At 41.7% G+C, this 16471-nt stretch overlaps 1 protein-coding gene across 4 annotated transcripts; it reads left to right on the top strand.

The window, feature by feature from the left end:
* The first annotated feature begins 563 nt into the window (after positions 1 to 563).
* On the top strand, positions 564 to 16012 carry cbwd (COBW domain containing). 4 transcript variants are annotated; one of them, XM_023792277.2, is made up of 17 exons: positions 658 to 793; positions 1089 to 1205; positions 1343 to 1429; positions 2257 to 2353; positions 2977 to 3068; positions 4052 to 4111; positions 4633 to 4670; positions 6075 to 6121; positions 6548 to 6634; positions 6990 to 7034; positions 9082 to 9138; positions 10844 to 10895; positions 11978 to 12046; positions 12142 to 12207; positions 12326 to 12455; positions 13485 to 13584; positions 15886 to 16012. In XM_023792277.2, exons 2-16 carry the CDS (start codon positions 1091 to 1093, stop codon positions 13556 to 13558), a joined length of 1116 nt encoding a protein of 371 aa, XP_023648045.2. In that variant the 5' UTR covers positions 658 to 793; positions 1089 to 1090; the 3' UTR covers positions 13559 to 13584; positions 15886 to 16012. The 4 variants fall into 4 exon arrangements, with proteins under 4 accessions (XP_023648047.2, XP_023648046.2, XP_023648045.2 ...); XM_023792279.2 differs by lacking the exons at positions 658 to 793; positions 15886 to 16012 and adding an exon at positions 564 to 655 and having other exon boundaries at positions 13485 to 14150; XM_023792278.2 differs by lacking the exon at positions 15886 to 16012 and having other exon boundaries at positions 571 to 679; positions 13485 to 14150.
* Positions 16013 to 16471: the final 459 nt, after the last annotated feature.

The raw sequence follows: 16471 nt of genomic DNA on the forward strand, positions 1-16471 counted from the left end.
TTTTACTGCAGTATGTGTTTGAGGGGTCAGTATGACGGTCATAATAATAGCAGGAGTCACTGCAACATTAACATTCTGAGGCCACAGTTCACCACTGCAGACCCCAGGGTCAAAATAACTGCCTGCATAGATCTCCTACATTCTCTGTCCTCCTGAAGTGTGGCTCAGCCCAGAAGAAGGATTTGCTTTTCTTCAACAGTTTGTTCAGTGTGCTGTAGCTTGCCTTCATGAAACATCACACCCAGCACCTCATTAGAATAATCTAATTTAACCCTGGAAGAGATCTCTCATATCCCAAGATGTTTCAGACTCGTGTAGTGAACGGCATTAGCAGCGTCACCCTGGATTACATACATTTCATCCTGGATTAGTTACTGCAGGAGTGACACAAGTAGCACAACACTCCTTAATAAGGGTGGATGGGTGTGCACACACATTAGTTACCTTTTAGGGAAATTTTATTTTTTTATAAATAGATGAAAGTACTACATTTGTTCTTTTCTAACGTTACACTAACTACTAACTGTTATTATAATGTAAAACCTTTCCCTGTACTTTGAACATGCTATTTCTCAGATCAAGCGGAACCATAGACTCTGTGTTGCGCCGGGGGAGCGGATTGACTGTAACACTGGAGCGAGCGCGTGTTCCGCAGGTCCGCAGTTTACAGATTAATAAGGTTAATAACGCGACTGAGTGTGTAACTCAGATGCTTAATCGTACTGCTTGATCATTTAATTCTGCACCTGTTGTTTCTTGCTTATTGTTTTGGAGGAGAGCTACGACAGGGAAGGTGTGAACTAACCTGTTTATGTCACGCTGTTGATGATAGCAGTTTATGTTAGTTGGTAACTAAATAAAAACAACAGGGTATATTTATTGGAACTAGTAAAGTGTTATAAATGTCAGAAGCCGATGTGTAATATCTGTATTCTTTCTAAGCTAATTATGTCATAATCTCTAGGATATAGTCGGGTTTTTGGATGTTGCGTTACGGTAGATCGGAGCTACTGATGAGACATTTCCTTTTGTTAATTTCTTGCAGTTTGGAATACAGTAAATTAATTTTAGTTTCTTTTGTTTTATAGCGATGGATGGTGTTTTAACAGATGAGGAAGATGACTGCCCGGAGCTTGTTCCTATTGCAAGAAAGCAGGCTATATCCACTGAGCAAATCCCAGTTACCATTATCACTGGTTATTTGGGTAAGCTACGAGAATATGCAGAGTAATAATATGAATTTAATAAATACTTTTACGTTACAAGTATGATGGTCATCTGCTTAAATGTGTGTTTTAGGTGAATTATACGGATTATGTCGTTAATTTCTTTTTCTCAATAGGTGCCGGAAAGACGACACTTTTGAATTACATATTAACAGAGCAGCATAATAAGAGAATTGCTGTCATTCTGAATGAATTTGGAGAGGGTAAGAAAGACAGCTATGTTTATCACAAAATAATGTATCACTATAAGATGATAAGAAGGTAAAATAAGTCGTGTCACCACAACAGCGATCAGTCACAATGCGACATTAATATGCACATAATGCAGTTCTTAGGAGCAGAATTAACTTATATTAAAATTATGTAGTATAATATATAATAGTAGTACAGATCCTCGGTGCTCAGTGAAAGTCTTTTTCCGACCACGTTTAACCTGCAATGAAGTAGTCTGCCCACAAGAGGGCAACAAATGACTTATAGGTGGTGTTTTCAAACGGGACAGTGGGTCCAAACTTGACAGTACAGAAGTGGGATACATTTTAGTACCTACGACATTAGTGGTGAGGGTGATAATTATTTCTTAAAGAAAATTGACAATAGAAGCAATGCATTTGCATATTTCTTTTATTTTATGTTTGTAATAGTGTCATATTTGAATTGTTTTTAGTTTGTCAAAATACAATTTATTTAGTTGGAGAATTTAGAGAGAGAAAGTATTTCCTTGAAAAAGAGCAGAATTACCCAAGAACAGTGATGACACTATTTTTTGTGTGTATATTGCTGAGATGTATAAGCATCTCCTCAGTACTGCTCCTCTTAATCCACAACACTGCCCCCTGTCTTCTCATTCTGAATGTGACTTTAGCGTGCCAGTCTGTTGCTCAGCTTTGCCAAGACCATGCTTGTATGCTCGGTGCTGCATCTTGCTTTGGTTAAGGCTCTTTTCTCAAGATCTCGTCTCGCTCAGAAAGGCCGCGTTGAGTTCTCACGCGGCAGTGGAGTTCAGCAGAGCCTTGTATTCCTGCCCCAGGCAGCGCCCTGGAGAAGTCCTTGGCGGTGAGCCAGGCGGGAGAGCTGTACGAGGAGTGGCTGGAGCTGAGGAACGGGTGTCTCTGCTGCTCTGTGAAGTAGGTGCAGCTCCGGAGCTCACCGATACTGGGTGTCCATGGTAATCGCAGATCACGGGGTCAGTGTACATGTTGGACAGCATGTAGGTTAGTGGTTGGAAAGCTGGACTTAATAAATAGTTCAGGTTGTTTGTCATGTTTACAGGGGTGTTTACACATTTACACTATGATTTGAGTTATGTTTACAGGGGTTCACCATAATTTACACTATGATTTGAGTTAAAATGGGAACTAAGCATTAGGCAACCAATTTGGGGGTTAGAGTTTTGGTTGACAGCAGATAATCAGGTGCAGGGGAAGGATTTGACACTGGATATATTATTGTTTTTTTTGTATGTAGCGTGTGCCTTATTCCAGCAGATAAGCAGTATAAATTGGAGCAGAGCTGTACTTGGGTGGGCCGTTTGCAAAACACAGAGTGTCTGTTTAAGGGCCATGTCATAAAAATATCTTTAAATTGTACAGTTTGGATAAAAATACAGTTAGGAAATTTGTGGTGGAATACATCATTAAAAATGATTAATTCATATTAACTGTCAGGCAGGTTCTACTGGGAATTGGGTAGATTTCACGGTTTCCCAGATGATCCCAGATGTGTTCACTGCTTTCTTGTTTGGCTGCAGGGATAATGGCTTGAAAGCTATAGAAAATCTCATGGAGAAGAAAGGAAAATTTGACTATATACTTCTGGAGACGACAGGCCTGGCTGACCCTGGTAAGGCACAGATGCTGGGCGTCTTCTCCTTCAGCCTGATTCAGTTTTATTTACATTTTTATATTTGTTATTCTGTATAGCCTTGAAGTTTTTTATATTAAATCGAAACCTTGCATTTCCGTTGTTGCCGTGACGGTCCTGAAATGGAGAGGTTCCGCTTTGTCAAACTTCAGGTTCTTGCGAACGAATGCAAACGGCCCCGGTGCCTCGATCCTGTTCCAATCAGGTCAAGGAAATTGTCAGAACCGCCCAGTCTGGTGAAGGGGTGGGGGGAGGCGCAAGGGAGGAATCAATAGGAATCAGTAAGTCATTACCGGGAGCCATGCTGGACAAGTGAACAGAGCAAATAGGTGACAGGTGTCAGGGGGCAGAGCGCAACAGCTGGGGCTCTTTGGCACAGACAGACGTCCTGTGACAGGTGGCAGCATCACTGGGTGGGACGATGGGGGGGGTCCAGTCAGCCTGGGCTCCCCTGAGGCTCACAGAACAGTATCACCTCCCTTCAGCTCCTGCTCTCTGGAAGCCTGTCAGAGCCCAGATTGCTTGTGTTTCACTTTTTTTCTCGTCTTAGTTGTTTTCATTATCCTTCTATCAAATATTTACGCTGCTTTCTCATCCTTGCTGACGGTTTGACAAAAAGTGCGAAATGTGAACAAGCAGGGTGTGTGGGGGGGGGGGGGGGGGTGTGTCGTTTCTTGTTACTTGTCTCTGCGGTAACTTTCGCCTGAGAAGAACACCTGGGAGATACCTCCGTTTGTGGTTCTTTGATCTTTATAAATTATAAACAATTGGCATGATCTGTAGCTTTTTGATTTCCAGCATTTCATAGTAACAGATCTTGACAGGGAAACTTTGCACAAATGATTCGAATAGAAGCTGGACCGCAATAATTTACGTCTTATTCGTGCCATGTTGACATTAAAATATACTCAGTTTTTTAAGTTTCTTACATTGTGAATTTTCCTTTGTTTTTTTGAATACAGGAGCGGTGGCCTCCATGTTCTGGGTAGACGCAGAATTGGGCAGCGATGTTTATCTCGATGGTAGGAAGCGACCTCTTTGTGACACTCCTGCAAAGTTACCGATGGTAGATGAATGTTTGACATGAAATACCCACATTTTGCTGCCAGAACTGTGCTCTGCTTACTCTCTTATGGTTAAACCAAGGGTTCTTCAACCCTCTTGTGCCATGGACCTCTTGGTCAGTCCCGTGAAGGCTATGGACCTCATTCACAGAATAGTGATGTGAACATATCTGTGATTTCTGTTGTCATCAAAGTCACAGGTGCCACTAAAACTGCTGTGGTTTGTGGTCTGCATTCATTGCTGCAGGAAAAGTTAGATTTCACTTGGAGGTTAGTGAAGATAAAGATGTAAATTTTTTCCCCATCCAAGTTCACTGTCCTCCTGAAATCCGTCCTCGGAGCCCAGGTTAAGAACGCCTGGTGTAAACAGGCTGGTGTTCCTGATGTTACTGAGAAAATACTTTGGAAAATGGTTCCATATGTAGGTTGTGTTTATTAGTATGTATTTGCACCTAAGAACTACCATTTTGTCTTTTCAGGAATCATTACAGTAATAGATGCAAAATATGGAATGAAGGTAAGTTAACCATGCTTGGCAGTCAAGTTGAGATCGGCAGAACTTTCTAGAAGATGTTCTTGCCTCCTCTCTCTCCCACACCCCAGCTATAAAAACCTCCTTCCCCCCCCCTCCCACACCTGCCAAACATGAAGCCTTTGATTTAAACATTCCTGTGAGGGGCAGGGATGGTGACACCAGGATAATAGGCAGCTGTTTGGGGGTGTCGCGCTCGGCGGCTCGGCCTCTCTGATGCCTGTGGGCCCCCGACGCCCTTCTGTGGGCAGGCAGTTTGATTGAAACTGAAGGGGTCATTGTTATCAGAGGCGATCACGCTAATGGGATTGTCACCCCCGCTGTCGTCCACCCAGCTACTCTCTGAAATATTCATGTATTCATGGGCTGCAATCTTGACAACGAACCTGGGGGAGAGCCGGGCCTGGGGGGCGTCACTCTTCTGCTCTTGCTTTTGTTCCATCTGATTTTTTTTAAAGAAAAGTATTAATAAGTAAAATAAATAGTACACTGGATCGTTTTCAGGCGTCTCCAGCCTGTCAAAGCGCAGTGACAGCAGGTCACGGCTGTGTCCGATCTTCCCCATCAGTGTCCGGAAATGGGATACGGTCCCTTTTCGTAAATGTAAACGGGATAACTGGGGAAATAAAGCAGTTCGTCTTCCCTTGGTCACATGACATGGGATTGACGTTTCCCCCCCCCCCATCCCGATTTGTCAGGTGATAGATGGTGACAGGCTAAGTGCACAAGCATAGAGCACTTTTGCAATGTGCCCAAGCATCGTGCGCCAGGCCGAGAAACGTTCAGAAGTTCTTGAGGAACTGAAGCGCATGGTTTCATTCCATGGCACTTCCTGTACCGCTGCCTGCAGAAGTAAACTCACATGGATCTAAATTATTCTCTCTCTGCTGGGAGGTCGGTGTTCTCAGAATGTGCTGTTAATACATACCTGCAGTTTTTTTCTCTGATTATTACTGTCCACAGTTCTGTACTGGCAGGCCGCTGAACGTGCTTGTCTTGTTCCCGCTGAGTTGTTAATTAATTAGGCTGGATAGGGCTGTTTATTGCCTGAATTGTGTTAAATGGGAATGTGTCAGCTGAGAGGTTAGTTATGGCATGTTTATAATCGTGAAAGCACTGTCCGTCGAACCCGCTTTCAACCAGAAATCCATTAGGACCTGCAGTCCATCTCACGCATGCACTACTGGAAATTTCGAGATGCCATTAAATGGTATAAACTACCTCCCAGTTAAGGGAAGAATTAGTGTTTATTGCTACACTTCCTATTTGAATCAGGTTTAAAGCCCGCTGGCCTGCCCCAGAACAAATGCAAGGGGAGAATGGCAGCAGACAGTAAGAGGTTAACTCAGCACTGTGTCACCTAAAGGAATCGCGTTTTTTGTCTTTCAGCACCTGATCGAAGAGAAGCCTGACGGCCTAGTTAACGAGGCGGCCAGGTGCGATTTTATGTTTTGTTCAGTTGTTTAATTGTGATATTCAGCAACTTAGTCGTCAAACACTGTAGAGGAGACACGTGGTTTTAGCTGTTTGCATTTCGCTAAACAAGCACGGCAACAAAAGGAGAATCCTCACTTTTCTCCCGCTTCCATAAAATACAGCTGTTTCTCCATCCTCTGTGTTTGTCTGTTTCTCTCTAACCAAATGTCCGCTCCTCCTTACCGCCCCGTGATCCCGGCCACCCCTGAGCTCGGGGGGGGGGGGGGTGAGTAATTCAGGCAGCCAATGGGAGCTGCCGTGGTCCGTCACCCCGCCAAGTTAAGGCCACATAAATGAGTCCTCTTTCCGTCTGCCGTAGGGTTGTGTGTCTGCTAAGCTCCTGATTTTTATAAGGGGGAGGGGGTAACCTTTGGCTTATTCTGCAGGCAGGTGGCCCTGGCTGACCTAGCCATCATCAACAAGACTGACCTGGTGGGCGAAGAGGAGCTGAGGCAACTCAGAGAGACAGTGAGGTGAGGGGAAGCTGCAGCAGTGTATTGCAGTGCTGTGCAGTGTATTGCAGTGCTGTGCAGTCGGTGCCACCTGACCCTCTATAGTATGATGTCATAATTAACGCCCCACCCACTAGTCGCTTGACGATGATAATGCCACATATTACTAGATCAGGTGGAGCCCTATTACTGTTAGACATGGATCCGAGTCTCAGGGACTCTGGATCCCAGCTGTACCATTTGTTAGAATCGTTCTTAAAGAACGGGAACCTGGGATGCATCCAGTTTTCCATTCATTTTCAGAACATGACATTTCAGTTCTTCAGCTTCTGTAATTCACAATCCGGAGCATAATCTGTTTCATCTCTTTTTCTAGATCAATGAACGGCCTTGTAAGAATTTTAGAAACACAGAAATCCAGGTGGGAATCCGAAACCATCTATCTTTTCTGTCTTTCACGTCTTATCCAGCATAAAGTAGCAGTACCGTCACAGGACACACACTTAGTGATGTCTGTTATGCTGCGTTCCATTTTACCTCGTAACTCCCTGAAATTCCGCGTTCCTAGTCGTAAATTTCAACTGGAATTCTGACTCGTCAACTAGGAGGAATCGACACAACTCCGAGCTCAGAATCCAAAATGGCTGCGGCCTTTATCAACAGATCTGAAAGCTATATACTGTTTATTATGTCTTTTTTTGTGGCTCATTTAATCGGCCGTACGCGCAGGACTGTCCAACCTCTATCTGTGGACTTGTTGCTATGGTGTTTTATGCGCAGAATACCTTGAAATGTGCTGTTATCCACTGATATTGCTAACAATTAACCAGGCTAGAACTGGGGCCTGTTTCATTAAGCAGGATTTCTTCCTTAAGTGGACAGCTTATTTAATTTAAGGTTCTCTGGGCTAATTGTAAGTGAACAAAGATAAAGGCCATTTAAACTGGGTAAATTAAATCTGACAGGTTATCCGGGTAAGCAAGTGTTAAGGATTGTGTCCGGGGAAACAGAACAGACACCTTGAAGTAGAACAACAAAAAATAACAAACGTGGTACAAAAATGTTCCTTTGAGTTTATTTCTATACCTTAAAATGTACATTTACCGACAGCTAGGGTACAATTGGCAGACCCTTGAGGGTGCAGCTCCAATCACAAGTAATTATACCCTCAAAGGTACAAATTGGTCCTTTTTTGACAGTGTAGAGCACAGTGGAAAGGTCTCTCAATCAAGAATCATCTTGTTCTTCTCTCAAAAGTTGATAAGTGAGTTACTACATTTATAAGACTTCTTTAAAAAAAAAAAAGGTGTAGAAAAACTACAGGTAGTGGTAAAGGAACAAAATTTTATGAATGTTTGACTGCGGTGGGTAGGACTGTGTGTCCATGGCTGCTCTTAAATTAAACAACACATGTAGCATAAGAGGAAACGGGTCTGTTTTTGTTTGTTTAGCTGCAGTAGCTGCGGGCCAGAGGAGCTTGATTCAGTGTAATTGCCATGATCTGAATGCTGGATGTTTTAGCTTCTCTGGGGACATTTTGGCATTTTTTAGTTTAATTTGTTTACTAGTCCATGTAAATCGGGTCAGATGGTAGAAGCTGTGCAGATTTTCTTTTTTGACGTTCTGTGTGGTTCCAAGAGCATGTACTTTCAGGAGGAGATGGTGATCCCTAACCCTGTTTTTGTGGGGGGGGGGTGCTTGTCGCTTTAGCCCTTATGGATGACCCACCAGGGGCTTTCGATCGCTTTGTTGTTGTAACAAAGTAGATCTATCACTGCAGGACACAAACACTCTCCCTATGCCCACCCTAACGCGACTCCTCTGTGGGGTGGGGCTGTCTTACTGCTGGACGGCCTAACCAGAGGTCACCCCCCCCCCCCCCCATACACAAATGTGGGACCTCTGGGGGACATTCCTGTCACCCTTTCTGATGGAGAGGTTCCAACTGACATGAGCAAAAAGAAAGTTAAAGTAAATTAAATTAAAGGAACCCAGTGGATTGTAGCGTTAAGGAGTTTACTGAACGTTGTTAGATTTGAAAGCTTTGCATGAATTATTGTTGAGAACAGAAATTAGGAGTACAGTCCAGGTATGATTTTGATTTCATTTTAATGGGAAAAAAGTCTGAATATTTCCAATTTATTTCATGCCTTGCATCTAGAGCTTCTTTTTTGGATGTTTAGATGTTCACATTGAGGCATTTCTGTTAACAATTGTATTGCACTGCATTTTATGCAGTCAAAACATGATTACTTTTTTGCACTCGCACATTCCTTGACTGTGAAATTTGAATTTCCAATGAATCTTTGGTGACAAAAAGGTCAAAGTAAATCTGAAATGCCCAGATACACTCAAGATAATGTTTGGAAACCACTAGCTATGACACACCATGCCAGGAACAACTAAAATGTTGTGTTTTCTGTAATATTAAGCTGCATTTATGTATGCTTGCTGCCTGTCTTTCTTAGGGTCGACTTATCCCAAGTGCTAGACTTGCATTCCTTCGACAGCAGAGGTGGAGCGCGGTAGGTAAACCTGCTACAAGGCTTTAGATTTATTTGTCATCTTGCTTTTTAGGAGAGTAAAAGTCGCTAAAATTGGCTAACATCCATGTGTGCTGGGCTGATTTTTCGCTAACCTTTCCTCAGTGATACAGTGAAACCTGCAACCTGATCTATATGGGATGCTGGTTTCATTGTGAGATAATTCCATGCCTTTACATTCAGTTGTTAGTTTCGAGAAATCAGTCCGGATCTGTTTCTTGCATGGTTGGGTTTAGTGAAACTCATCACTTGAATATTGCCTGTGAACCTGTTATGGGTTTAGAATTAAATGTGTTTTACATTCACTTAATCTGTTTGCAAACTGATAGTCCATCAAGCTTTCAAACGCTTAGCTTGATCAGGGCTGCCCAGGCCTGGAGCTTATGCCTGGAGAGGAAGCCAGTCCATCACAGGACGTATACATGCACATAGTCCCAATCACACACTGGGAGCAGTTTATAGATGCCAGTTAACTACTGGCCTGTCATTTGGAGGAAAGTCATGCATTATGAGAAGAACTTGCACAGATCAGAGGCCAGATTTGAACCCCCTTCGCTAGAGGTGAGAGGCAGCCACCCAATGAAACACCATACCACCCTGATGAATTGCAAGTTATTCACTGATTTCCATTGTCCTGCATAACTACACACAAAGGCCAGATGGGGATGCATTATGGTCTGTTGATAGACGAGCATCTTTCCTCCAGAGTCACCCAGCTGTTGGGGATTAAACCTTTGTCACACCGGGCTGCTGGGAGGAACCTATCTCAACGTGCTAATCTGTACAGATACTCTCAAAGAGCCTTTCACCTTTACTGTTACACATCTGCTGTTTGCTTTGCTGACCTTTACAAATAGAAATTACCCTTTTCTGTCTTGTTATAAGTGGCTTTTGGGTAATGTTAACCCCCCCCCCCACCACCTCTCACCCCCAGCTAGCTGTGTGGTTTGGTCACTCTGCTTTCCAAGAACTTCAAATGCTTTCCCACCACAGGAACATTTTTCATGAACCAGAACCTTTTTCTCAAACCAGGAACTTCTGTCATGTTTCCATCACAGGAACTCAGCCCAATTGTAGTTCCTCTGAAGTAGTTCCTCAACCTTTTTTTTAGTCCCTCCCCCAGCGTAGGGGTGGGGCTTATAAGTAAAGAGTAAAGTGCAGGGAAAAGAGGTAGAAGTAGTGGAGCAAAAATGGAACAGATAGAATTATTTTTGTATCTGAGTTACATCGTCTCCTTATATCTGCATCAGAAATTTTGTTTGATAACTGACATACTTCTGTCTAATATCACCGGTACTGGCAGAGTAACTCGTCGGTGCTTATTAGCGGAATAATGTTATATTATATTTTCAATTCCGTGGAAAAAGATCGATCTGTTGGCCAGATTTATTAATGAGTTATAAATGTTATGCGGGTCATATAAATAAAATATAAACGAAATGCAGTTTGTTTCACATTATTGGACTGTGCAGGCATTTAGGAAAGTGATACACAAAAAACTAGCAGGAACTACAGTGGGTGGGCTAGTTTGGGGGGGTGGTGGGACATTGGTTGCTGATTTGTTTTTGTGTATATGGCTGGACTTTCTGACAACGATGCATTTTGTTGTTATGGTTCCTGAAGTACACATTTATTTTGTTTTACCACAGATTTGTATTTATTTATATGATGTTCTCTCTTTGTCTAGGCTGCAGGAAAAGCTAGAAGCTGCGAAAACAGTACAACCACATCTAGATAAGGTGCTGATGATCTGTGGTGAAGTGCTGTGGTTTTTCCATTCATCCATTAAGTGTGTCTAACAGATGATTGCCTTGTGAAATCGCCGCAAAGTCTCTGGGCCGTCCCAGAGGTCTGATTAGACCAAAACTGCATATTTGGCATCAGGAGTGGGAAAATATTTCCACATTAATATCTTGGTTGTTTATAGTTGAAATCTAGCAAAGCTAATTGGCCCAGTGAGAAAGTTTTTTTTTCAATTCTAAAGTTTTTAAAGCAGTATCGCCCTGAAATGAGGCTTGTTGCCTCACACATTTAACTGCAGCAAAGCCTGCTGTGACCAGTTGAAAAGTGGGAGTCTTACAAGCTTGTCCTGGCTTTGTTCTCCGCTTGTGTGTCCTGTAATGTTCACTCAGCAGGCCGCTAAATGCCTCAATTGTCACCTGCTTCTCCTGATCCTCTTCGGACACTCCCCGGCCACCCCCCCCCCCCCTTGGCAGCTCTTTTAATGCAAATGGCTCCTCTGCTGTCTGTTGTTATACAAAGCTTTCTTTAAAAAAAGGAAGTGTTTAGCACTGACACTTGCATACGATACCGTAAAATATCTACAAGTGACGCTTTGGTGCCCCAGGTAATTTCCCATGATGTAAATTCTATGTAGCTTTGCTGGAAGTATCCCAGTGGCCAGATTGATTGGGTTATAAGAAGGTCCACGTCAAGATAATGGCATGTTCCTGTCATATAACTTCTGCTTCCATGTCAATTACATCGACTGCTTCAGTTATTTAATTCTTTTTGTTAAAACCCATCTCTCCTGATGGATACACAAATCTTGCCAAGGGAATTTTAATAAACGCCTAGTAGTAATTCTGCAATATCCAGCTTTCCTGTGTTTTAATTGGTCTTCTGAAGGCTATACTAAAAATCAGCACAAGCAAGGATTTTTCAGGCAACATTAGCAGTTGTACAAGATGATGATACTCCTGTGCTATTTCCATTTCACATCCGGTTAATTTTTATAGTCAGGAATGAAATGGTTTTGTGAAGCTGTACAATGTGGAAATTACTCACACGTTTTATTGTTTTACTGCGCATAATTTTACAGACGATTTTGACCGTGACCTTTGAAGTATCTGGCAGTATTTCTGAAGATGACTTAAATGTATTTATTCAGGTAAAAAACATTACATCAACATTGTAGTGTTAATTGTGGGTTAACATCAACTCCAATAAAGATTAAAAATTACTTAAGAATTTGTTTCTTTGCAGAATCTTTTGTGGGAGAGGTCGTACAAGAACAAAGCTGGATTGGTCATGAATGTTATAAGATTAAAGGTAAAATATTTGAGATGTAATATCCAAACACACTAATGGCCTGAGACAGAGATGGGGGTTGTGTGATTGTTTTGTGTATTTTTTTTCTTTTATTTTACTTTATTTTATTTTGGTCCAGGGTATTGTATCACTGCGGGAAAAGGCCCATCAGATGATTCTCCAAGGGGTGCATGAGCTGTACGATCTGGAGGAGACCCCGCAGGTGTGGAGTGAATCTGCACCCCGAGTCAGTCGCCTCATTTTCATAGGTGAGCACCGCTGTACTACTAGTGCTGTCTCATTGTCATTCTGGCCTGTATCATTTCTTTGTGTTGTATTTGACTATATATATATATATATATATATATATATATATGTATATACTGTACAATTGTATCTTTGCACTTTATGTGATTTTACCTGACTGCTGCATGCAAGTAATCCCCCCCCCCCCCATCATCCAGAAATAATGTATGTTATCCAAGTCTTATGTTATTTCCGTGTAACTGTGTTTTTATTACCGCTATTATTATTATTATTATTATTGTTGTTGTTATTATTATTTGGTATTGACGTAACTGGTATGCAAGTACGGATTTGGAGTATAAAGGTTAAAATGTGCATTAATTTCTTGTCATAACAGCGCAAATGCATACTCATTTTATGCACATTTCTGCTTTTTTGAAAAGAAATTAATGTACATTTCAACCTTTATACTACAAATACGTATTTGCATACTAGTTATGTCAATCTCTGATTATTATGATTAATTATTATTATTTGATTGATTGATTGTTACTTTTGTTAAAAATTACCTATAATCTCACTACCTTACCCCGGGGTACAATAGCTACACTGCTAGAACTGCAACTGGCAGCATTTCAAGCCAGGGCATTTTGCAAACATTATTGTGGGGGGGTGGGGGGGGGGTTAAGGGCCTTCCTCAAGGGCCCACAGGTGACATCACTCTGCTGCTATGGGATTTGAACCAAAAACATTCTGATGACAGACACAAACTCAGATAGCTACCACTGTCCACAACCATCATGCCCGGCTTGCTTTTAATGTACCGCAGGCAGGTCTATTTACAGTGATGACACTGTAGCAGTCTGCTAATTGGTTGAAAAGTAGATACAGGTTATTACTTCCAACAGTGTTCTGTAATACCTGCATTGTCCTGTGCTACAGACGTGAACTAGGTAGACCTGATTTTCAAAACTGTGATTATCTCTTCTGTTCTGGACAGCCTTTTCCCTGTTTTGGACACCTAGTCTAAACCCTCTCTCTTTTTTCTACAGGAAGGAATCTAGACCAGGAGGTCCTGCAAGAAGAATTCATCGCTGCTGTAGTCAATGGAGAGAGCATGGGCTAACACAAAAACTCTTTGTCATTCTTCTGGTAAATTTCACATTGTATCGCTGTATGTCTCTCCATCCCTAAAATATACAGCTGGGGTGTCCTGTGTGATTGGTCTCCATCATCCGTACAGAACATTAGACAGTCTGAGTCCTCAAATCACTCTCAGCACTGCAGAGATGCACTATGATGTATTACAACTACTGCTCACAATGTACTGCAGAGTCACTTTACAAATATCAGTGTGATAACATTCAGTTTTGAAAATTTGAAACTGATCCCCCCCATTTTTATAATCAATGAAACGTTTCTAAACTGTCTGCAATTTAAATTGATCTTTAATGGAGATAATTTCAGTAATGTATTTTCCATAACGTCTTATGAAGTAAATTCTAGCACTGCGTTTTTAAACAAACAAGCAAAAAAAACTCAAAGCTGTTTGCTAACGATTAATTGTCCTTGAAGGTTTACTGTTTTGCGTATTAAATTATAAGAATCGTAATTTTAGTCTATAGTTTGTTTTTGTTTCTGATTTATATAATAGTAAAGTTTTCATGAATTTGTTTGCGACTTTGATAGTATAGTTATAATAAATTGTATTTTGCTGTTATCGTTACGTGTCGATTTATTAATAGCAGATTTTTATGATTATTTCATTTGTTACGTTTCTGTGTAAAAATGGCGATTTGTCTCACTGTGAAGTAGCTGTAAGGAGTTTAAAAGGACGCGGTGTAGGTACGTGTGAGCGAGGCGCTGAGATTAGCAAACAGCCGATTGAAGTGTCGTTTTATCGGGATTTTTTCGGGGTCACGGCCGTTTTCATATAATAATAATAATAATAATGTTACTAATTCCAATACCTGTTATTAATGCTAATATAATGTTAATGAGCGCTTGGGCTACGTTAAGTGTTTTCACGCAAGTTTTTAATTTTATCAAGATGAAATTAACTGATGAAATAATAATACAAAACAAAAAAGTCGTATTATATTCTCGCCGTTGTCGATCACTCATACGTACCTGCAGTTTCTCTAATTTTAAGGGAATTTGCGTCGTTTTATTCATACTCACATAACCTATCACAATTGAAGAGGTGAAACCACCAAGATTTTCCAGTATCCCGCAAACCCGCAAAGTTGAAGAAATGGGTGTGATCGGCTTAAGCACTCGTTTGCAATTAAGATTGACTTTGGCAGTTAAATACATATCCGAGCCCCAAGGATGTTCTTTGAGGATTTTTTTTTTTTGTTCGTTCAGCTCCCCCTAATAAAAGTCTTCCATGTTGCATTGCCTAAACTTACACTCTAGCTGTGTCGTTTCCTACCTGATTCTGATGCTGATAGCCCATTTTACTGCCGTCTATGGCACCTTCCCTCCGGTGCCGGCGGGGTGCTTACCATGGCCATTTTCATGGTCACACCACCAGCAAAGATCTTGAGGTGACAAACTAAACTAAGCCCTAGGGGGTCGAGAAGAGGATCTTCTTGAATTATGCGTGGTGTTAAAATTTACGTCTTGTGTCTTACGGCGAAACTGGGGTAAGCTACTTAATAAATACGAAGAATGCTTTAATTCTTATTTTTTCCCTTTAGTTTTACAAACTTTCATCAATATTGTTCACCTCTCGGTCACATTGCAGTGCTTCATATATTATCAGCCAGACTGAGTTAACTTGTATGCTGTGGGTCTATTTCATATCTTATAATCTCAACTTGAATATATTGAATAAAATATACATAACATAACATGCATTAATAACACAGATACACTCCATTCTCATTACATGAAAATTAAGGAGCATAATATACAGTTGGGAAAACGTAGGAAGAGCGTTGAGGTTTTTCGGGTGTTACTGTTATAGCAAAATTATCGCAGAGCCTATATGTTTCACGTAGTTGATAACGACTAACCGTTTGTTCGTTTAATTCGTTTAAACGTGTTTAAAAGTGTTTAAAATTATTATCTCTGTTGGTCGTTTTCAGCTTAACGCTTTTTTTAGCACTTTGAGTACCTTTTCATCTAAACCGTAATAACGGGTGTGATTTTCGATGTCGTCCAGTGTTCACTAGTTAGCATATAATCATAGGCTATAATTTCTGCGCTTCCCACCGGCGCGATTGTTCTGATTCCCTGCGGTGACATGCAGGTTCTGATAGGTTTAGCCATCAATGGGACAGTCAGGGGGCGAGGGACCCACCCCTCATAAAAACCCGAATTGACCAATATCGTGACAAACAGCGGAGAAGTCGGAGGGGGCAGTCGGGATAGTAGTGTGGAATACCACGTGTTGACTTCGGTCTTCTTTACACTGAATTTATCTTTGTGCTTGTATGTACATTTTAGACGAGAAGTTATGACTCTCTCGAAGGAATACGAAGCAAACCAGCAGCGAATGTTGGTGCCGCTGGATGAGGGTGAAATCGACATTCTGGGGGACGATGACCCTCATGATCAGCACATTGCAGAGGCGTCGGCCGAACCCAGCGCCGAACTGGACACTTCCGGAGCCGATTCGTCGGGTGAAAGCGAGAGCAGTTTCTGCTCATCTGGTAAACTGCATCTCAACACGGTCAAGCCGCCTTATTCCTACATCGCTCTCATCACTATGGCGATCCTGCAGAGCCCACAGAAGAAACTGACGCTCAGCGGCATCTGTGACTTCATAAGTAACAAATTCCCTTATTACAAAGAGAAGTTTCCCGCGTGGCAAAATTCTATTCGGCACAATCTGTCACTCAATGACTGTTTCATTAAGATCCCTAGAGAGCCCGGAAATCCAGGAAAAGGCAATTATTGGTCCCTGGACCCTGCATCTGAAGACATGTTCGACAACGGAAGCTTTCTCCGAAGAAGAAAACGATTTAAAAGAAGTCATCCAGAATATGTAAAGGACAGCCTTATGCTGTATTCGAATTTTAATTTTCGGCCT

Source organism: Paramormyrops kingsleyae, chromosome 2 (genome assembly GCF_048594095.1).
Source record: "Paramormyrops kingsleyae isolate MSU_618 chromosome 2, PKINGS_0.4, whole genome shotgun sequence".
Classification (NCBI taxonomy): Eukaryota; Metazoa; Chordata; class Actinopteri; order Osteoglossiformes; family Mormyridae; genus Paramormyrops; species Paramormyrops kingsleyae.

What these genes read in the sequence shown, in the direction of transcription:
- cbwd (XM_023792279.2), top strand. Translation starts at nt 1,091, where the DNA reads ATGGATGGTGTTTTAACAGATGAGGAAGATGACTGCCCGGAGCTTGTT. An exon ending in CAACTCAGAGAGACAGTGAG is followed by an intron (nt 6,635 to 6,989) that starts GTGAGGGGAAGC and finishes CTCTTTTTCTAG; the next exon opens with ATCAATGAACGGCCTTGTAA. An exon ending in TGAATGTTATAAGATTAAAG is followed by an intron (nt 12,208 to 12,325) that starts GTAAAATATTTG and finishes ATTTTGGTCCAG; the next exon opens with GGTATTGTATCACTGCGGGA.